The 23,571-nt window shown below is 42.6% G+C and overlaps 1 protein-coding gene across 1 annotated transcript in view; it reads left to right on the top strand.

Moving 5' to 3' along the window:
- RGR (retinal G protein coupled receptor) overlaps positions 1–21,637 on the top strand; it is a 48,113-nt gene extending 26,476 nt beyond the window's left edge. The window contains 3 exon segments of the mRNA XM_030204982.1: positions 1,480–1,501; positions 1,504–1,592; positions 21,494–21,637. Of these exon segments, the coding sequence (XP_030060842.1) occupies positions 1,480–1,501; positions 1,504–1,592; positions 21,494–21,637 (255 nt within the window).
- The last annotated feature ends 1,934 nt before the right edge of the window (positions 21,638–23,571 follow it).

Below are 23,571 nucleotides of genomic sequence, written 5' to 3' on the forward strand. Positions count from 1 at the left end.
AACCCACTACCCAGCACTGTACACCACTACCATAGCCCTTACGGGTGAAGGGGAGCACCTAGATATGGATACAGTGGGTTTGTGGTGGGTTTTGGAGGGCTCACATTTACCACCACAAGTGTAACAGGTGGGGGGGATGGGCCTGGGTCCGTCTGCCTGACGTGCACTGCACCCACTAAAACTGTTCCAGGGACCTGCTTATTGCTGTGATGGACCTGAGTATGACATCTGAGGCTGGCATAGAGGCTGGCACAAAATATTTCTAAAGATTTTTTTGAGTGTGGGAGGGGGTTAGTGACCACTGGGGCAGTAAGGGGAGGTCATCCCCAATTCTCTCTGGTGGTCATCTGGTCAGTTCGGGCACCTTTTTGTGCCTTGGTCATAAGAAAAACAGAACCAGGTAAAGTCGTCCAAGTGCTCGTCAGGGACGCCCTTTTTTTTCCATTATGGGTTAAGGACATCCATGTGTTAGGCACTCCCAAGTCCCGCCTTCGCTACACCTCTGACATGCCCCCAGGAACTTTGGCTGTCCCTGTGACAGAAAGCAGTTGGGGATGTACAAAATCAGCTTTTGATCATATCAATTCAGGTGACCCTGTGAGAAGGACGCCCATCTTCTGATTTGTGTCGAAAGATGGGCGTCATTCTCTTTCAAAAATGAGCACACAGAATTCCCTCAGTAGGACCATAGGGGTCTCTCTATTGAGAATAGATATGGAATTGTAACACAGGCCTAGTACAAACTGCATGATATAGGTTTGTCTTTGCTTGGAACAATGCCCAAAAATGGAGAGAGAGAGAGACAGCACAAAGTCGAGTGATGTTACAGGAATTCACAGACAACTCTTCAGCCCCCGAGATGAGACTTCAACTTCTGAAACTTTGCAGCCTAGTTAAATAATGATGTTTGTTCCTGATTCACATCCTTCCTGTTTGAGTCAGCCAGCAATGACCCAGACAAGCATGCTTTGCTTAATTCCTTTTATAGGTTTTACCCTCAGTGAACATATAGTGATCACACGTATGCGCCATCATCTGAACAAAACAACATAAATAACATAGAGCCTGTGCAAAATACAAGGGTCAGTTAAAGGACAGCAGATGTTCTAAGGGTCAGCTGATGTGTTTACACAGTGTGGGCCAGAGGGCAACAGACAGTAGTCTAGACTATTACCACTATGAGGTTAGATGTGAGGTGGGAGGTGTAATGTGTTAAATATTTTCCTTTTGGCTCAAACACCTAAAAAAAAAAAAAGCTGATGATGATGCCATTGCTATATGACATGTCTTCTTTGTCCAACTTCTCTCAAAATATGTAGTACTTTGACTGCTCAAAGAATGCCTCAGCTTGTCAGAGTAAACATAATATAAGACATTTCAGATCGTTTCAGACCCATCCATAAATCAGCCTGTAATTAATGCAGCACATGGATGTAAAATAGAATGTATCTTAACCAATAAGCTTGCTTGCTTTCTCAGTTTAATCCAGGTTTGCCAGTGAAGCTCTGATTATTTGTTGGGGACCTTATTTGCTTTTATATGGCTTTACTACAATTCAAGATGCAACTATGCTCTCACCAAAACTCCGTATGGTATGTACTATAGAGATACAGATTCAAAGCATAATGGGTGCTCTTTTCATTTCCAATAGACTGCTCTCAGTTGATTTTACAGTATTCTACCAGTAGCTCTTTTGAAATAACAGAATTCACAAACAGGCCACAGAGTGACTTAACTCTTAGATCCTTTTATTACGATGTACTAAGAAATGGGTTTAGCATATTTTAACATAGGACTTTCCCACACACCAAGCCTATTACTAGTGCATTCCTACAATAAGACTTTTTTTATTTTGCAGATCCCACAAAAATTGTTCCATTACTGTGTGTGAGGCCTCCAAAAATATTAATGTGGGAGCACTTACCGCCTCCTGTTTAGGAGGCACTAAGTATTCCCGTGCTAAATCAGTATTACCCAATTAGTGTGTGATAATGCAAACACACTAACTGGATAACACCTACACTCCCATTCCCCGCCCACGACATGCCCCATCCTGAAAAAAAATGTGTTTTAAGATAAATAGTGTGCAATTAGCGCACACAGACAAAAAAAATTACAGCATTTTGCAGTAAGCCTTTTTTCCCTTATTAAGCATGTGTCAGCGCTTACCCCATTTTAGTAAAAGATAGTAATAGTGCCATATAGTTTTTCTAAAAATCAACCCTTCTGTTTACTAAGCCAAGCAGCAATGCCTACACAGCCCATTCAAAGTGAATGGGCTGTGTCAGCATTTGCTTGAGGCTTAGTAAACAGGGAGGCAAGTGATATGTCTTCTGCTTTCTGGTTAACTAAACCAACTGATTCTTTCACTCATACGTTCCCAGATTAGGAGGTTTAAAAAAAACCCTTGTATTTCTCAAATTTTCCTTTTTATAGAGATATCCCTCCAGGGTTGTCAATTAGTGAAAATATTTTGTTCAGTCTTCCAGATTTTCATTGACAACTTACATTTTGCCATCACCATTTTATTGATAGCTGAAATTGCTATGCCAAATTCCACTACTTAATGCACAGAGATATAATCCCCAATTCCAAATTACTGCAGTTTGCAAGAGCCTCGGCCCAGGACAGCAAAGGCAGAGGCCCACAACTCGCGATTAATTGCAATTTTACTGATGTGAATAATTTGTAAAGACATGTCATATTGGGGGGGGGGAGTCATTTACTAGCTGTTAGCACTCACTGTCTGTCACAGGGCTCATATAAATTAAATGGGTCCTGCAGAAGATAATGCATGCTGTTAGCAAGTGCTCCTCTTTGAGTTATTTTGCTAAATATTTAGGGAGGAAGTTATCAAGCTGCATCGAGGTTTTAAGGGAAAAGGTTATCAAGCTGTGTTAGGGCTTTAAGTCACATTATTTATTTATCTATTTCTGATATTTATATCCCACATTATCCCAAACAAGTTTGAGTTCAATGTGGCTTACAATAAACAGTATAGGATGCATAACAAACAATAATGCATAAGAAAGCAATTTGTTGTAAGAATCCAATTTTGCAATACAGTATCATAAACATATTGAGATAACTATGGATGTTTAAGATTTAAGAAAATCTATTACGAATGAGAAATTATACATGAAGCAAAGATAAAGTTAATGGTAAATAGAGTAATAACCAATTCAGGTAATAATTAGTTGTTTGAGATATGGTTGTTCTTTGTTTGAATAGGAACAATTTGAGGATTTTGCAGAATCTAGTATATTCCTGTATATTTCTTATTTTGGGTGGTAAGGAGATCCACCATTTGGTTCCTAGGTAAGTAAAGTCTGCAGAGTGGACAGTTTCGTAGATCACGTTTTTGCAATTTGGGAGGTGTAGTCTGAGATAGTTTCTTGCCTCATATTTAGCGTTTCTTTGATGTAAGTTTATTAATGGCACCATATAGTCTGGAGTTGTGCCATTTAGGATTTGAAAGATAAAGGTACATAATTTGAAGGTGATTCTCGCTTTGATGGGAAGCCAGTGTGGTTTGATTAATAAAGGGGAGGCACTGTCAAAATGAGAGATTTGCTCCTTAACATTACTTAAAGGGCATCAATGCATTTTGTCTTGCACCAATGACACAATATTTAAATCACTGGGGTGAGGGTTCCATGGTAATGAGATGCAAAACATGCAAATGTATGTAAAGCAGCTCATTACTATGTAAATTCCATAATGTGACTTGTGGCAAACAGCTTTAGCCAGGGTTATTTTACCACCTGGAAGAATCAGCCCCCCCCCCCTTGATCTTGGGGGGAGTGACCCTTTAGGGTAATAACAATCTATAGCTGATATCAACAATATACTATACAGACATATGAGAAAAACACTATAAAACACTAACTAAAGACAAAATGGCAGCTATTTTTGCTTTATGGTTAAAACTATAGGGGCCCTTTTGCCAAACTGCAGTAAAAAGTGGCCTTACTTATCATTCCCAAATGCTAAGGTCATTTTTCCGCATGGGTAAAATGGCCACGTTTTCTTTTCTTTTTTTTTTAATTAATGGCCATGTGCTAATTTTCCCATTAGCACATGACCATTAGTGCATGAAGCCCTACCATCACCTATTTTGTAACACACTAACCACACACTAATCAGCATGCGGCGATGCAGCTGCACTAACCAATTAGCGCAGTACATACCTACTCTCCTCCCCGATCCGCCCCAGCACTAAAAAATAAAATCTTTTTTAGTGCATGGGAAGAGCATGCAGAAGCCAAAATTACAGCAGGATGCCTGAGCATGCCTTGTGGTAAGGTATTTTAAGCTTCAGTAAGCACGCGTTAGTTCTTACCATAGCTTAGTAATATGATTCTGTGACTCATGTCAGTGCTGGGGCAGAGCTATAGACTGAGTATCTCTCACCTAATCCTAGAACAATGGAATTCACTGAGTTGACCAGTTTAAAGTTGCAACTCAAATTAGATATTGGTACAGAGCCAGTCAGGCTTTTCAGGATAGCCACAAAGAATATGCATGGGAAAGATTTGCCATGTCGTGACTTCACTGAGGGGCAGGGGCGTATCTGCGTGGGGCCACAGGGGCCTGGGCCCCCACAGATTTCGCCCTGGACCCCCCTACTGCCGCCGTGGGTACCTTTGCTGGCGGGGGACCCCAACCCCCACCAGCCGAGGTCCGCTTCCTCCTGCCGCTGCGAGGTTTTTTAAGTTCATCGGGATTCATCCTCCGTCACTCTGTGCTGCTGTTCAAAGAAGCTGCTAGCTGAATGCAGTTTTCGGACTGAGTCTGACGTAGCTGCTGCACGTTGTACATGAGTCTGACGTCCTGCACGTACAACGTGCAGCAGCGACGTCAGACTCAGTCCGAAACTGCATTCAGCTAGCAGCTTCTTTGAACAGCAGCACAGAGTGACGGAGGACGAATCCCGATGAAGAACTTAAAAAACCTCGCAGTGGCAGGAGGAAGCGGACCTCGGTTGGTGGGGGTTGGGGTCCCCCACCAGCAAAGGTACACACGGTGGCAGGGGGGGGTCGGAAATGGCGGCGGCTGGGGGGGGGGCTATAATGTGCCCCCTCACTCTGGCTTCGGCCCCCGCTACCGCCGACTTTCAGATACGCCCCTGCTGAGGGGAGATGCAATATTCTGAGTGGAATGGAGAAATATAAACTGATTGTTTACTCTTTCAAAAAGTACAAAGGGTAGGGGACATGCCATGAAGCTACATAGATATACATTTTAAACAAAGAGGAGGAAATCTTTTATTTCATTCAGGGTCCTTTTACAAAGGTGTGCTGCCCGGATATCTTAGGGCACTTCAAATGTGGTACATGCCAATGATATGAATTGACCATTAAATGGTCAGCATGGAAACATCATGTGACTTCCCACATGATCTATGCTCGCTCTTTTTCCAACTGCATGACCAGTAATGTAGTATATGCTATCATATGCCTGTGCCAGCTAATCTATTTAGGACAATCTAGCCGTCCTGTCAAGGCTCGTCTTAATGAACACAAATCCAGGATCAAAAATCAGATACTGACAGCTCCAGTAGTTCAGCACTGGTTGGATTTCCATCATCAACTTAGTGAGATTAGATGGAGGATTTTGGATAGTGTCCAACTAGGATGGGAGAGTGGGAATGTTGGACAGCTATTAAATCATAAGGAACAACGCTGGATTTTTCAATTTCAAACATTTCATCCCTCGGGTCTGAATTCCGAGATTGATTGGTGGTCACTGATCTGATTGGTGGAATTTGCGGTGACTTGATCCAACCAAAACGAGCGGTTTAGCAGTCAGCTGTAAGCTATTTAAAATTGAAACTGCACTCAGATGCCACGGCCATTTTCTCTTCCCAATGAATGAGTATTGTGTGCTTTGGATCGGTGAGCATTTCTTGATTATTATGCATGGAAGTTAAGGGATATTACTCAGAGTTATAATTTCTTGCTGTTGATTCTACTCTTTCCCCAGTGAACCTCTTCCCTGAAGAAGAAATTGAAACCTGGCCACGTTGGTGGAGGTTCTCCTCTGGTGAATAATTGCTGCCAGTTAAGTGATACAACATGCATAGAATTATAGCTTTTACTTAAGTAACTGTTGTTTTGCTACTCTAAATTTATTTTGAAGATAATAGAAAGTATTTTGCAAAAGCATTTTGAAAAAAATATAAAAAATAGTGGATCAATGAGGATTTGCGCCACACCATGAATACAAAGAAATGAAGATTTCAAATGGTGTGTGCTGCAGGATATTCTGAAGATCCCTAAAAAAATGTCTGTATGCTTTAATGAACACCTAAAATCAGCTTTAATACACTAAATGTTGATGATATTGCTGCAACTATTTATGATCTGTTCTGGATGAGGAAGGATTAAAATAAGTGTTTGGGACACTGGAATTAATATCATAATACATTAAGTCCCCACACAAGATATTAGTTGTGGTCTTTACAATTTGATTATTCATAGGAATATATAGGCATCTCTAGCATTTAGCGCACACATATTTAAACGCTAGTGCGCCTTTGTAAAAGGACCCCTCAATGCCTAGTTAAGCTATAGAACTAATTGCCACAGGATATGGTAAAAGCACTTATGTGTCACAGTTTGGACATTATTTGGAGGTAATTGGGCGCTTCATTATAGAACAGGGCCAGTTACTTGAGTAACTTAGGAGTCGTTTTACTAAGATACGCTAACAGAATTAGCACACGTTAAATGAAAAGACACCCATAGGAATATAGGACTTCTTATCATTCAGCACATGCTAATCACTGGCGCACGATAAATCCATTAGCACACCTTTGTAAAAGGACCTTTTAATTAGCTAATTGGCAGTAGCTTGGCACATAATTGGTGACAACTACCAACAATTAGTGTTAACAAGCACTAATTGGCGCTAGTTTGCAGTAGCAAACATAACAGACCCTTCTTCTATAAACAGCGCACCTAGCGTCTCTTGGTCATTCATGCAAAGGGAGTGTTAACATGGGAGTGGCATGGGTGAAGTAGGGGTTTTTCCCAAGTATTCTATAAAGCAGGATACTACAAGTCCAGTCCTGGAGTACCCCTTGCCAGTCAGGTTTTCAGGATATCCACAATGAATATGCATGAAAGAGATTTGCATATAATGAAGGCAGTGTATGCAAATCTAGTTCATGCATATTCATTGTGGATATTCTGAAAACCTGACTGGCAAGGGGTACTCCAGGACTGGACTTGGGAAACACTGCTTTATAGAATAGTTGCATTTACACACCTAACTGCCACAGTTAGGCACCACTATATACGCCAGCCATGTACGGCATAAGTGGTCATGCCTAAACTTTGGTGCATAACTATGGACTTGTGCTAGTATTCTATAACAGATTTAGTGCACAACTTGGCCTTATAGAATGCTAGCCTTGCACCCAGTTCTCTGCACCTAACTTCTTGCACCATTTAGAGAATTGGCCTCTTCGTGTGGCTCCAATTAGAAAAGGTGTGGACACATGCCTGGAGGTAAAATCCATAAATTATTATGAAGGTAGACCTGAGGAAGGGTATTGCCTATTCTTCTAGGTATGAAGTATGGAATCTTGCTACATTTTTGGATTCTGCCAGGTACATGTGTTCTGGATTAGCTACTGTTGGAAACAGGATACAGGACTAGATAGACCTTTGGTCTGACCCACTATGACAATTCTTATGCTCTTTAAACGTAATGGATGGATAGATGGATATATCTCAAAGACTGGGTTGAGAACCTCTGGTACAAGTGCCAAATGTGTTGGAGTAGCCTAGTGGTTAAAGCAGTAGGCAGAGAACCAGGCAACTGAGGACTCAAGTCCTGCTGATAGTGCTTGTGACTTTGGCCAACTCACCTAATTCTCTGTTGCCTAAACACGACATTAGATAGTAAGCTCTCTGGGGCAGGGGGATATCTAATGTAACTACTACTAAAATGGCATGAGACAATTCCAAAATAGTAAAAATTCACCCTAATAAAGTATTTTTATGTAAGGACAAACTATTGGAACCATTAGTTATTAGTATTCTTAAATTCATGAGCCTATTTTTCAGAAAAGTTTGAGGAATGCAGTCATTTTTCATTATTCATCTGCAGTACAGTCACATTTGTTCAAAAGACATTTTATCATTTGTACTGTAGTCTTTAATTGGCATAGAGGGCCTGATTCGATCAAAACCTGATTGAATCATCCCCATAGCTGCAAACTCATCACTTTCCTCTTAGAGTGACACATAATGACCCAGGGAACAGAAAGATTTGGGGCACAATCAATCATCCTCTCACTGAAGGCCTTATATACTAATCCCAGCAAATGTTCACAGATGAGTACCCATTTTTGTGACATTTATCTATGGGATGCAAATGAGCTCCTGGCTCAGCAACATCTGCAAGTAAATTTCACAAGAAATCTTTCACATGTTGCCACAACTGTGAAATTCACACATTCCCGGCTATTGCGATATGGGGAAAAAATTGAAAGCAGGGCTTGAAAAAACCCCAGATGTCAGGTCAGAACGGTGACTGGAAATTTGTCTCTGAGCTGTGTGGAACATGAAGGAGGAAATTCTTGATCCTGAAGACAGCAAGGTAAGGGGTAAGCTCTGAGGGTTAACGGGGGTGGAGAAGAAGAGACTGACTACCTTGCTAGGCTAGGGGTAGGAGCTAGGAATGATGACTGGCCTGCTTGGGTACAGGCTGAGGAGAAGCAACTGACTGGCTTGCTGGGGTACAAGCTGAGGATGGTAGAGAGAGGTTGACTGGCATGCTGAGTGGCAAGGGTTAGCTAGGCTGGGTGGCGGAAGAAGGCTAACTAGCTTTCTGGGGTACAGACTGGAGGTTGGAGGGAGGCTAACTGGCTTTCCAGCTGGTGAGAGCTAGCTTGGCTGGGGGGGGGGGAACTTACTAGCTTGCTGGGTGGCAGGAGCTAGCTAGGTTGGGGGTGGGGTTCTGGTTTCCTGGGTAGTGAGGGCTGGCTGGGTAGTGAGAGCTAGCTGAGGTGGAAATAGGGACTAGGGGTGGCCACTTTAAGGGAGGACAAAGATGGTGGGATAGTGCAGAGTGACTGGTGGGGAGGACTGAATTAAAAGGTGGTGATAAGGCGAGGGAGAGATAAAGACAAGACTGGGTGATGATAGGTTAGAAGAAAAGAAAGGGTTCAGGTGATGATAGGGAGGGAGGAAAGAAAGATAGAGAAAGTGGATGTAGAGGCATGGTTCTGGCATTCACTGAGCAACAGTAGATCTCAGAAGACATCCCACCCCTTCAGTGTTTGTTTATTAGTACAGTGCACTCCATTTAAGTGCACGTCGGATAAGCGCATGCTCTGTTTAACTGCATGCCATACTTCGGTCCCGTTTTTGGCGCCATCAATTTCTATGGGGACAAACTTCGGTTTAGAGCACCACTTATAAGTGCAAGATTCGCTTATATGCATGGTTTAAGACCGCTCCTCTGCAGGAAAGACTCCGCATAAGCGCATGCACGGAATATGGAAGCCGATTGACACGTGACAAAGGGGCGGTAAATTTGAGATCTTGTTGGCTAACTGCCACAGGCAGAATAAGCGAAAGAATGTTGTTAGAGTGTACACTTGAGTTGTCGTCGTCGTCGCACAACTGTAAGACTTTAACACTGGCTGAACGAATAGAAGTTCTTAAAAAATTAGAAAACAAACAAAGTCAAGCATTTATTGCTAAAGAATATGGTGTCAATCCCAGTCAAATTTCACGTATCTTGAAGCAGAAAGATCAGCTTCTGGAAGACTGGCAAAACAATACAATTCCACACAGGAAACGAAAACGGGCGAGAAAAGCTGAGGATGTAGAAGATGTTCTTCTTCAGTGGTTTTCTCAAGTCAAGATCAGACATTTTCCTGTCAGTGGTCCACTGCTTATGCAGAAAGCTAATCAGCTAGCTGAAAGTCTTGAACTTACTGAATTCAAAGCCACTGTTGGATGGTTGGAAAGATGGAAGGAGAGGAACAACATAAAATTAAAAAAACAGCAAGGTGAGAAACAAGACGTTGATTACTTTGGTGCTGAAAATTGAGTTGTTTCAGTTCTTCCTACCATCTTGAACGAGTTTGTACCTCGTGACATTTTCAATGCTGACAAAAATGGTCTCTACTGGCGAGCGATTCCTGATGGAACACTTGCATTCAAACAAGCAGAAACTACAGGAAGTAAAACGTCGAAGGACCTACTGACGATCCTCCTTTGCTGCAATATGGATGGGAGTGAGAAGTTGGAACCCCTCGTCATTGGAAAGAGCAAACAGCCCCGTTGCTTCAAGAATGTTAAGTGACTTCCTGTGTTATATGAGGCAAACACAAATTCATGGATGACTGGGGAAATTTGGAAGCAGTGGCTAAAGAAGTTAGACACTAGAATGCGGGCACAAAAGTGTCAGATTTTGTTGCTTTGTGATAATTGTGCTGCACACAGTGATGATGTCAGGCTGTCTAACGTCAAGGTGGTCTTCCTGCCACCAAACACTACCTCTCTGATCCAACCTATGGATCAGGGCATAATAACTAATTTCAAACAACATTATCAGGCTCTTGTGCTACGTCGTCTGATGAGCGTTATGGATGACCAGACTGGCAAGGATAAACGTGCTATTGCACTGGCTTATGGATTCCCTACATATGCAGAAAGAAGCCTGAATCATGTTACACAGGCAACCATTGTGAACTGCTACAAGCGGGCAAGCTTTGTTAAGGATGTGGAGAGGGTCGAAACAGATGCAGCTATTGCAAACATGTCAGATAAACAGGCTATTGAAATCCCAGCCGGTGTTACTGAAGAGGAGTTTCATCACTACGTAGCTGTTGACAGCACTGATGTCGAGATATGAACCTTGTGATATCCCCCTTCTCACTCATGGTGACCTGGTTTTCAATATGCAGATCATATGCAAATTAGTGTGCTACCCCTTCTCGCTCAGGGTGACCTGGTTCCCACTAAACAAATTAAACAGGTCTCACCAACTGTATATTTCTCAGGCAACTCTTTATTCCAGCCTCTGGGCACACTCCTTCTAGCTTAATACTTTATACTTTCATAGGTCTTCACACTGAGCCTCCCCAAACAGATACATGGGCTCAGTACTAACTTCAATACTTTGGGGACTTCTAACCCCAGGCTTTGCAGCCTGCTTCTCTCAGTACTGGGACACACAGTCCCCCCTTCTTTGGACACACAGTCCTTCCTTCTTTGGACACAAAGTCCTGGACACACAATCCTTTCTTTGAACACACAGTTCCTATAAGTACTGAGGACACACAGTCCAACACTAATGCTTTAGGGACTTCTTACCCCAGGATTTTCAGCCTGCTTGTCTTCTTTGGACACCCAGTCCACCACAAGTCCATAGGGTTAGCCAGTATCTTCCAGGGGGATCTCTCTTCTTCTGCTGCCAGCTCACTTCCCTTCCTTTCACACTCCGGTGGGGTATAAAGTGGTTAATTAGCTACACAGGACCCAGCCCATAACCTCCTACACCTGTGGACATCCCAGGGCTCTCCCCGGGCCTAGCGACCTCTACATATCCTCCTACTAGTGCCCTCAAGTGGCCTAGCCCGGATAGGACAGCCTCTTCCTTATCACAACCTACACGCAGGCAACGGCTGATGATGAAACAGATGATGAAATGAGCAGCGAGGCACATGCTGATGAAATTCAACAACCTCCTGTCACTTTTGCAAGAGCGCTGGAGAGTCTCAACATCATGCGGGCCTATCTGGAGGCCACTGAATGTCAGTCCTATGACAGTTTTTACCATCTAGCAGACGTAGTCTATGGAACTCACAGACACAAGAGTGTACAGAGGACTATGACTGATTACTTCAAGTAAGCCTAACTTCAGTTAACGGAGACTGTATACTGTACGTATAATAAACAGTACTGTACATATGTTTAGCAGATGTCAAGCTTCTTTGGGTCACAATAGTTAAGTGTATGCTCCAGTTAACTGCATGTATTTCTTTGGTCCCAGACCTTTGTCCTTAAGCGGATTGCACTGTATTGATAAAATTGCCTTGTTAAACCTGTAAATCAAGGCGATGTACAAAAAAGAGAGCTTAACAGTAAAAGAACTCCATTAAAAATAGACAAAGAAGACTGTCACACAATTAGAAACATTCATAGTTATCTAAACAATAGCAGCAGGTTTTCTGTAAGGTTGTTAATATTTCATAAGACTCGCCATCTCAGAACCCTGTGATCTCAAAGATCATTAAAAGCCAAAGCAAGGGATCACTTGATGCTATGATCAGGGGAAGACATTGATGGTGCTTCTCCTGCCACCCTTCAAGTAAACCTATGCTCAGCTCTATTTTAACACCCTCTGACCCCATAGTCCATCGTCACAATAGTGATAATACATGGTGGTATATCGGTTTTTCATGGAGTCTGGCTCAATGGCTTCTAATCCGGGAAAATCGGAGCACTCTTGGAGCAAACTCACCAAAGATAAGATGGCGGCGCCTTCAAGCCCCGTGGGCTCCATGGTCAGCTCTGTGTGAGTGGCAGAGGTTACTGCCGAAGTCAATGTGGTGATGGAATCAGTTCTGGAGAGGAGACTGCTTTCGCTAGACATAAACTTGAGCAGCTTCAGAGCAAATTGGAGGACCTTGGTGAAAAACTTGTGGCAGCACAGCAGCCCATGAGTGCGCTGGAAGACTGGGTCATGTCAGTGGAGGACTCTCAGGCAGATCAAAGAGCACTCTGACAAACTGGGGGACCTTGAAAATAGGTCCAGAAGGAATAATCTGCAGTTAGTCGGTCTGCCTGAGTCGAGATATCCAAGGTAGACCTTGGGAAGCCTGTAAAGGACGGGGTGGGGCCCTGGTCTGGAGCTCTAATTTTCTTCAATGTGGGGAGGGAGGAGGTCAGGGAAAGGTAGAATTATACCCTTCAATGTTGGGCTATGTCCAGGCACTTGCATTGAATATCTGGGGCCATGCTGACAGATGCTTACTGTCAGATCTTATGTGGGTCCTAGTCAATATTCAGCTGGGAGCTTCATAAAGGAAGCAGGTGCCCTCGTCCTCTCTGAGTCCCTCTTTTCTTTCTCTGATCCTGATCCTCCTCCCTTCCCCAACTGGACAATTAGAGCCCCTGATCAGGCCACACACCTCACCCACTGTAGGCACCCCCAAACCTACCTTAGATCTTCCTAATGGTCTGTGGAGAGGGGAGGATCTGAATATTGTCGCTAACTGGTTAAGTATCAGCTCCACCCAAGCTCTGCCCATGGATTATGCCAGCAAGGGCAATTAGTGCTGATATTCAATTAACCTAGTTCAGTACCACTGAATTAGTGGTTAGGCAGGCAGAAGCAATTGACTTTGAATATTGGGCCTTTAATTTCTTATATACTGCCTACAAGCCTGAAAGCTATCAAAGAGATGTAGATTCAGATACAGTAGATATTTTTCTGTCCCTGGAGGGCTCCCAATCTAAGAGTGTACCTGAGGCAATGAAGGGTTAAGAGATTTTCCCAACATCACCTTCTCTAAGTCTCCCAGCATCAGCATCAGCTCCCTTTGCCAGCCCTAGTCTCTTCCTCCTTCTTCTCAGCCCCTCCACCAGCATCAGCCTCTGCCCCTTTTTCCAGCTCTCAGCATAAACCTCAGCCCCCTTCTCTCAACCCACAGCTACCCTCATCAGCCCTATCCTCCTTCTCAAAACCTATAGCTCCAGCATCAGCCCCTTTTTCTCAACCCCTCCCCCAGCCCCCTTCTCCCAACCTACAGCCCTATAACATCATCATCAGTCTCCTTTTCCCATTTCCCAGCCTCAATTCCTTTCTCCCAGCCATAGCCTCACAGCTTCAGCCCCAGCCTAATGGTTAGCTCAGTAGGCAGAGAAACTGGGAAATTGGATTAATTCTATGAAACATTGTGCAGAGGTGACTAGTGTAATAATTAGGTAAATCTATACAAGCACTTATGTCATGAGCTTATCAAAACTGTTGTAGTATTTTACTTTTACAAGGAGAAAACCCTCAGAAACTTATTGGATTTGCATAAATCCTAGATTTACAATGGTAGGAGTTATATGCTGTTGTTAAGTTTTTATCATTGGGAAAAACTCGTGTTTGCTTTATTGCTTTTCAATGTGTTAGACTCAAACTCCGTCGTGTACCTTCCTGAACCTCCACTACCCTGATTGTAGAAGACTCAAATACAAATCAATACATGCATCTACCTTCACATACCTCTGCAGAAAAGCATGGCGCAAACTACCAAACACTATAAAAATAATACGTAACTTAACAAACTTCAGGAAATTACTGAAAACACACTTGTTTGAAAAAACTTACAATAAAAATCCTCCTTAGAACTTGATTATTCTATATCTAAACCAACCACCTACTAATCCCTCTAAACTGATTAAATTAGCCATATTATCATATTTTTTTTCTTTTTCATTATGTGTAATGTAAATTATTCCACAGACATACTGTATCTTCCTTAATTCTTACGTAGTAATATGTTAATTTAGAACAAACCTCTTACTCTCTTCATAACTATATCTTTTGCAATATAATGTAAGCCACATTGATCCTGCAAATAGGTGGGAAAATGTGGGGTACAAATGTAGCAAAGAAATAAATAAATAAACTGTCTCTCAAACCATCTATATGTGCATCATAAATTTTGATTACACTCTATGCAATAGCGCCAAGACAAAAAACAACTGTACTTAGCTCATGATTGACTAGTGTCCATAAGTGCTTGTATAGAATTGGGTTAATTCCCACTGTGGCTTCTTATGACCCTGGGAAAGTCACTTATCTCTTCATTGCCCCAGGTACAACAAAATTTTGATTGTGAGCCCACTAGGGACAGAGAAAGTACCTGCATATAATAAATGTAAATTGCTTTGATTGCACTACAGGAAGGCAGTATATCAAATCCATGACCCTTTACCCTTTCTCCCTGTCCCCCACCATCAGCATCAACCCCAGCCTCATCCTTAGTCTACTTCTCTTAGCCTCCTAGGATCAATCTTTCCCCTTGTCCGAGCCCAAATCTTCCCCCTTCTTTCATGTACCAGCATAAACCTCAGCCCCCTTCTCTAAACCCACAGCTATCCATCATCAGCCCCAGCCTCCTTCTCACAACTTGCAGCTCCACCGCGAGCCTCAGCCTTCCCTTTCTTCCAGCTCCCCAGCATCAGCCTCAGCCCCTCATCTCATTCTCCCATCATCAGTGTCAGCCCCCTTCTTCCAACCCTCCAACATCAGCACCTTTCTCCCAACCTCCTAGCATCAGCATCTGCCCAAACCTCCTTCTCACATCTCCCTAGCATTAACCCTAGCCCCAGCCTCATTCACACTACTCATAGCCCCACCATCAGCATCCCAAATCATCCAGCTCCCTAGCATCATTCGCAGCCCCTTTGTCCCATTCTCCCTGCATCAATATCAGCCTTAGCCCTTTTTCATAGCCTTCCAGAATCATTCTCAGCCCCTTATCCTAGCTCTCTAGCATCAGCCTCCTTCTTCCAACCCTCAAACATCAGCCCTTTCTCCCAACCTCCTAGCACCAGCATCAGCCCCAGCCTCCCCTCCCAGCATAAACTTCAGGCCCCCTTCTGCCAGGCCTCCAGCATCGGCATCAGCCTCCTTCTCCGTACATACAGCCCTCCTAACATCATCCCCAGCCTGAAACAGGAAGTGCCTCTTCGGGCGTTTGAAAGCTGCAGCTCTGTAACAGCAAAAAAAATAGGAAAATCCCTTAAATTGGTAGGTTTTTATGTCATCAGTAGTGTGCAATACTGCACAGTGATGTGCACTATGGCTCAGTACAATAGAATCTTGCTTATCCGACCATCCAGCTTATCCAACAGGCCTCCGCTGACATCGCAGCATTATCACTCAGATGCATGCAGCTTTCTCTTTCCTGATGTCATGTTGGGTAGAAAAGCAGCACTGCTCAGTAAGATTCTTGGTCACAATAAGTTTAATACACTTATTCCTGTTTCTCCTTTAACATTTACAGAACTTTTAGTATTCTTACTCTTATTCTTAGATCTGTTTGACTTTTCACATGAGACCTATTCACCTGCTTGGTAAGATTTTTGGGCTCAATATTTTTTAATCTCCTATTACTGTTTCTTCTTTAACTAGCCGTTAAGCCCGTAAAAACGGGCGAGTATTGCAGCCCTCCTCTCTCCCCTGGCCTCACCCTGTCCACCGATCCTCCCCCCCATATCCAGCGATCCTCCTCTTTCCCTTGGCCTCCCCCTCCCCCGATGTCCAGCAACCCTCATCTGTGCCCTGCTCTCACCCCAAGTCCAGCAACCATGGCCTCTCCCCCCTGCCCTCCTCCCATGTCCAGCTACCCTCATTGCCGCCGCTCCCTCCCCCCTCCGTGCCGGGCCCCCTGTACTGACCTGACAGCGCCTCTCACCTCCGTGTGAAAGCTCTACAGGCAGCAGCAGATCACTCTGCTGCTGCCTGCAGTGCTTCCACACGGAGGTGAGAGGCGCTGTCAGGTCAGTGGAGGGGGGCGGGAGCGGCGGCGGGGAGGGGGGGGAGGTTGTTTCGCGCAATGTTCCTTTCCAGGCGGCAGCGTCCAACAGTTCGACTCCATTTCCCTCTCTGTTCCACCCTCTGATGTCATGACGTCTTGATGCGAGGGCAGGACAGAGAGGGAAGTCTGTACTGCGCATTTGCAAGTGAGTACAGTCACTTGCCATTTATATGTTTGATATTTACGATGCTTTTATTATTCTTCCTAGATCTGTTGTCACTTTGCATCTGTGACCCTGCTTTCTCCGCTAAAAGAGGAAAAAGTTATATTGTCTATAGAGCAGAAACGTGAAGCTATAAAAAGAATAGACAAGGGTGAATCCATCCAAAATATTGCAACTGAACTTGGAGTGGAAAGAGTCACTGCTATTGACTGGAAAAGGCAATGAAATGAGCTGGAGAAATGGACCTCCAATTGTGCCTTTAGTTATGCAATGAACACTGAAAAAACTATGAAAAAATGTGAATATGAGAAGGTGAGCAAACTTTCTTCCTATGGGTCACACAGTAAAGAGATAAGGGCAGGCCAATATCAGGTCCTATATTGCAAGAAAAAGCTCTGGTTTTTTTTTTTAATAGAATTTAATGAAGGTGTCTCTGATTTTACTGCTAGTGTGGGTTGGCTTGATCACTGGAAAAAAAAGATATGGAACAAGACAGCTCAATATTTCAGGGGGAAAAACTGTCAGCAGATTCTGAGGAATTTATTGGATTCAAAACAAAATGTCATCGTCTTATTTTAAAAGGAAGGAGTATCAAGGGAGCAGAACATTCAATTGTGATGAAACTGAGCTAAATTTTAAAATGTTGTTGGCAAGAACCCTTGCATCACAGCTCAAAGCTTCTGCCCCTGCTTATAAACGGAGTAAAGAAAGAGTGACTATTCTAGCCTTTAGTAATGCAATTGGTAACATAAATTACAACTCACTCCAAAGGCCTTTAAAAACTTGGTTCCTGCTACACTTCCAGGCTCCTATAAAAACCAGAAGAATGCCTGGGTGGACACAGACATTTTCTGCAGCTGGTTTTTCAGCCAATGTACCAGGGCATACTTGAAATATTAAAGAAAAAATATCACCCTAAGGTTCTAACAATGTTTGTTCGTGCATTGGACAATGGGAAAAGAATGTTAGAAATGCTAAAGTGAAAATTAAAGATGTTATTTACTGGATCACTTAATCATGAGATGAAATTGAACTCTAGCAACATCATGGCTAAAGTTACTTTCTGAAAATGAAAATGGACAAGGAGATGACACTGAAGCTTCTGAGGAAAATGATGATAATCTCCTTCTGTTGTTACAAGGAATACTGGGCTGTGAGGATGCTTGTGAAGATAACATAAAGGAATGAATGCAGAGAGATGAGCGAGAAGAATTAACTGATAGTGACGTAATTGCTATAGTGAATGGGAGTGAGAACGAAGATGATGGTAATGATGAAGACAGCTGTGCTAGGTCTGCTTATCGACTAGATATTACTATGAAAATCAGCCATAGTGAAGGGGTTAAGGCTACCAAAGCTGCACTAACTTATATGGAGCAACAGGAAGCAACTGCTACCGATATGTTATTATGATGTTGGCATGACTTCGCTGCAAGGAAGAAAAAAAAAAAAAAAAAACAATAATCATTATTTTTTTTAAATATATTTTGTCTCTACACTACTGTGCTTGATCCTATGCAGTATGCTGCTGTGTACAGTTGTTTTGTTTATGAATACACTGTACAGTATTTCTGTTAAAAATGTTTGTTACAGTTCAAGGTACAAAATAAGTACCTGTATATAGTATATAAACCAGTTTGATTGTAGCCACAGAAAGGCGATACATCAGGTCCCATTCCCTTTCCCTACAAGCATATGTACAATATTGTTTGTTGGTTGCTGAATAATGTTGTTAAACAATATTTCAAAGACACATACTATATGCCTATTATGCATCATTCTTGCTTTCTGTAATATCTGACTTTTTCAGTTATTCAACAGTGGGTCAGTCCCATTTACATCAGATAATCGAGACTCAACTGTAATGCCCTCTATTTATCAATACTTGCAATATTGAAGAAATAGTGTATGTTATTGAGCAATAGGGTGTGCTATTCAGCACTAGGACATATTATTAATATTAGCTTCAGAAACAAAAAAATGAAAACAAAATTAAAATCCTGTATCCTGTAAGCCGAAGTAGTCAGCATTTTTTAAAATGGTGACTGCCACAGGCTTTTTATAGCCAGATATTCAGTGCCAGGCCATACCCAGATATTAGTACTGAATATTTGGGTATTATGCAGCCACTGGCACTTATATGGGTACTGATAAAATTCAGACCGGAATTCAGATAACTACAAAAATAAAATTAGGGCAGCCTTTCTACTGTCCTAACTTTATACTGATAGCTATCTATTAGCCACTCAGTTACGGTTTCTACTCAGACTTTCCCTTACATCTCTCCCATTTACTTATTCCCTACTCCCATTTCACAACCCTAAGATCTTCCTAACAGGATTGTTTTATGGTCCCATCATTTATGACTTTGTAAGAACCTCACTAGCCCTTCATTATGAAATCCCCCCCCCCCCCCCCACACACACACACACACACACACACACACACACACACCAACTTCAACTAGAGAGGTCCTGTGAAACATTTAAGATTGGATTGAAAAAAATTTTCTTTCTAGAAACTACATTTCTCCTGTCCCCTGCCCCTGTATTTGGGGCCTGCCCAGTGGGCTGGGGAGGAGGCTGTTCACTAGGCCTGCTCTGCAGTGATGCTGTGATACCTGTGTCTTTAATCTGTCCTGTCCTCAAATGTAGTTATTTTTCCTTGTTCTATTTTCTGATTTAATATTTTGCATTGATTAATGTAAACCACACTAAAAGGCTCCTCTAGGACAGTATATCAAATATGTAATAAACTTGAAACATATCAGACTGAATACAGCTGCTAACTAAGTAACTCCTGTCTTCACTCAGATTCTAACACAGTAACATAGTAGATGACAGCAGATGAAGACCTATATGGTCCATCCAGTCTGCCCAATAAGATAAACTCATTGTATATCATATGAAGTGATACATCATATGTATACCTGATCTTGATTTATCTTTGCCATTTTAGGGCATAGACCATAGAAGTCTGCCCGGCACTGTTCTAAAATTTCTGAAGTTGTTGTCAAAGCCCCTGAATAGCTGCACTCCAGCCCATCCAAATCTATTCAGCCTCAATCAGAACACAGACTATAGACGTTTGCCCAGCTTTCCTATTTAATCACCGCTAAGCTTCTTTGGATCTAATTCTTCTAATCAGGATTCCTTTGTGTTTGTCCCATGCATTCTTGAATACCGTTTTCATCAGAGAGAACTACAAAATTGCATAAATTTGTAGTCCAAGGGTACACTTTCATCTCTTAAAGGAAAAAGCACTTAATATTGATATAGGCAATGCAATCTGAAATAATCAGTGGCCAACATATACACAATAAACAACAAGCAACCTGCATCTATGCATATGGGGGCAGAACAAAAGGGCCTCTTATAACAAACCACGCTAGCGATTCCCATACGGTAATGCCGACAAAGCCCATTCAAAGTGAGTGGGCTTTGTCGTCATTACCATACCGGGAATCGCTAGCACAGTAAAAGAGGCCCTAAGTGATCCCACACTAACTCTGTTAAGCAGTTAGTGCACAGTAAGTGCAGAGCATTAACCACCAAACACCTTCTATGCCCACTCCCCATACTCAGTTTACCTTGGGCTAATTCTGAAAATACCACAAAGCCCCTTAAGCCACTGTGCAAGCAGTTAACACAGATAAAACTGGGCATTAAGGGCTAGATTCAGTAAATGGTGCCCAAATACTGTCAAAGAAAAAAATCAGCACCCAGTGCTATTCTCTAAAGAACACTTTGAGATGAGCACTCTTTATAAAATAGCATTGGATGCTGAATTCCGCCAAAACCAGGTGTAAATCCTGATGCACATGTGGGACACAGATCTGCAGTATTCTATTATACTACATACAATTTTCTGGAATGCCCATGACCCACCTGTGCCCCTCCCGTGGACCCCATAATGTTCTATAATCCTTGCCCTTTCTCAAAATTCTTGCTGCTTAACTTTCTTCCACAGTATTTCTCCTACCCATGATTTGTTTGGTCCTGATAATGGGAGACTTATCACGAAAGGTGTTAAGTTAGACCCATAAAAGATATTTTTCCTTTGTTGACTTTTATTCATACCCATGTAGATATTTATCCTACAGAACTGGGTTGGAATGGCATTCTCAACTGGCAAATGTTTCCCTATGCTGACTTTAAATGAGTTGACTTCCATTATCCAAACAGTTTTCAGTCTCTCCAGACCTTATCGGGGCTCCCACTACAGTAAAAAGATATACTTTGCCAGCTTGGAAAAGAGACAGTTGAAGAGGAATATGATTGAGGTCTACAAAATCCTGAGTGATGTAGAATGGGTAAAAGTGAATCGATTTATCACTCTTTCAAAAGGCAAAAAGACCAGAGGACTCTCAATGAAATTACATGGAAATACTTTTAAAACAAATAGGAGGAAATATTTTTTCACTCAAAGAATAGTTAAGTTTTGGAGCTCATTGCCAGAGGATGTAGTAGCAGCGGTTAGTGTATCTGGGTATAAAAAAAAGGTTTGGACAAGTTCCTGGAGAAAAAATCCATAATCTGCTATTGAAACGAACATGGGGAAACCACTGCTTGCCCTGGGATTAGTAGCATGGAATGTTGCCACTAATTGGGTTTCTGCCAGGTACTTGTGACCTGGATTGGCCACTGTTGGAAACAGGATACTGGGCTACATGGACCCAGTATGGCTATTCTTATGTTTTTATGCTCTTATAAAACATTATTGGTACAAATGCCATGTTCCAAAATTTTGTTTCCATATCATAGCTTCCAGCTCTCTTGGCCAAGACTTCTCCAGGAATTAATGCTTTCATCTATGGTCTGGGAAATGAGACCTACCAAGGAGGAATTTTACAGCTCTTCACTGGACGGAAGACTGAAAAAGTGGAGCTTGATAATAAAGCAAAGTAGCTCGCCATACTTGTAATCATAAGTAGCATCAAAATATTCCCTGAGACAAGCGGTAGAAACAACTGTGTGAATTTCTGTTTTAATGTTTGTTCCATATTGGAAAGGTTCTGCATTCTTCTTTAGGAATGCAACCTTGAAAGTAAGCTTTTCTTATTGTGTTTGATGCTGTATTTTCTTCCTATTTGCTTGCCATCAGTTTCAGGGAGGACATAAACACTTTCATTCTTATTCTGCTACTCTGCTCAATACAAGTTCATAATGACAAAACATTTTTTACCATTTGATGGTGGTTGCATATAACACAGGGGACATGAGGACACCTCATTATACCTCAACGTTCTATTTGGCATGTTTTCTAAAAGTATGAAACCCAAATTACTCTATTATTTACCAGATGGTCCACCCTCCAGGAAAGCACTACGTTCATTATTAAGGCAATATGAGGAAGTTAGCGAAGTCACTACTCATGGTGTTTCTGTTCAATGGAAGATTTCACTGCTGTCAATTTGTATCTTTTACGAGCACAAAATTCACTAAAGCTTTAGTATATAAAAAAAATCAGACCTGAAACAGTAAGGAAAATAGATTTGCTGATATTTCTTCTTGTAAAGACGATATGTTTTACTGTTGTGTGTGTGTGTGTGGTTCTATCCTATTTTTAATGGCATTCTTTTCTGGATTGTTTTTATTGGAACGTAAACCACTGTGATCTTATATATTTAAGTCAAGCAGTATAGCAAATAAAGTAACCTGTAAACTGTTCATCAGATACCAGCAGATCTCCTTTAGTATATCTAATTGCTAGTTTAATCTTGTAAAGATTTTCATCTCATCTGATTACTGTTAAATGTAGATCACATCTAGAACTGCTAATATTGTGTAATTAAACATTTTAGTTTTCATTTTGTTGACCAGTATTTCGGGGGGAACTTATCTCTTTCCTTATTCAGTATAAATGTCTTATTTTAAAAATCTGTTCCATAACTAGGGTAGATTGTGGTCATGTAATACCTTATCCAGCTGACATCCTGTAGGAATACTGTATAATACATGCTTTTCTCATAAGGTTGGACTAAACACTTGGCAACACTAGACAGTTGCCTAGGTCACTTCCAGGGGGCAACTGCAGTCATTGCAAAACAATAGATCCTGACATACATACATACTCTAGAAACCATCAATGCGTACTTTTACCTGAAGGGTAGCCAGCTTTCAAATAGCCAGTGGTGTAGCAAGGGGGGGGGCGGGAGGGGCGGTCTGCCCCGGGTGTCAGCTCGGGGGGGCGTGCTCCCTGCCAGCTCCCCCCCCCCCCGGGTGCAGTACGATGACACCCCCCCCCCACCTCGGTGCATCAACACCTCCCTCCTGACCAGTGCCTACCCTCCTCAGCTCCCTCCGGCTCCAACCAGCTCCCGCACCCTACCTTTAAAGAAATGTCGGAAGCCGTGGAGAGGCGAGGCGCAGCGCCTCGCGCCTGCATGTAAAAGAAGCATGGATCCTCATCAGGCCTTCCCTCATACTGTCTGTACCGCCCTCCGCTGACGCAACTTCCTATTTCCGCAAGGGCGGGACAGACAGCGTGAGGGAAGGCCCGATGAGGATCCACGCTTCTTTTACATGCAGGCACAAGGCGCTGCGCCTCGCCTCTCCACGGCTTCCGAAATTTCTTTAAAGGTAGGGTGCGGGAGCTGGTTGGAGGGAGCTGAGGAGAGTAGGCACTGGGTCGGGGGGGGTGTTGATGCGCCGAGGGGGGTGTCATCGTGCTGCACCCGGGGGGGTGCAATGGCGAACCGTCCTGGGTGGCAGCCCTCCTTGCTACGCCACTGCAAATAGCCTATTTATCTAGGTAAATGAGTTTTGGAAATTGCCTTCACACACACACACATATCAAACTTTGATGTTTATAAGCATGATTTTTTTTGGAGGGGAGTACA

Source organism: Microcaecilia unicolor, chromosome 5 (genome assembly GCF_901765095.1).
Source record: "Microcaecilia unicolor chromosome 5, aMicUni1.1, whole genome shotgun sequence".
Classification (NCBI taxonomy): domain Eukaryota; kingdom Metazoa; phylum Chordata; class Amphibia; order Gymnophiona; family Siphonopidae; genus Microcaecilia; species Microcaecilia unicolor.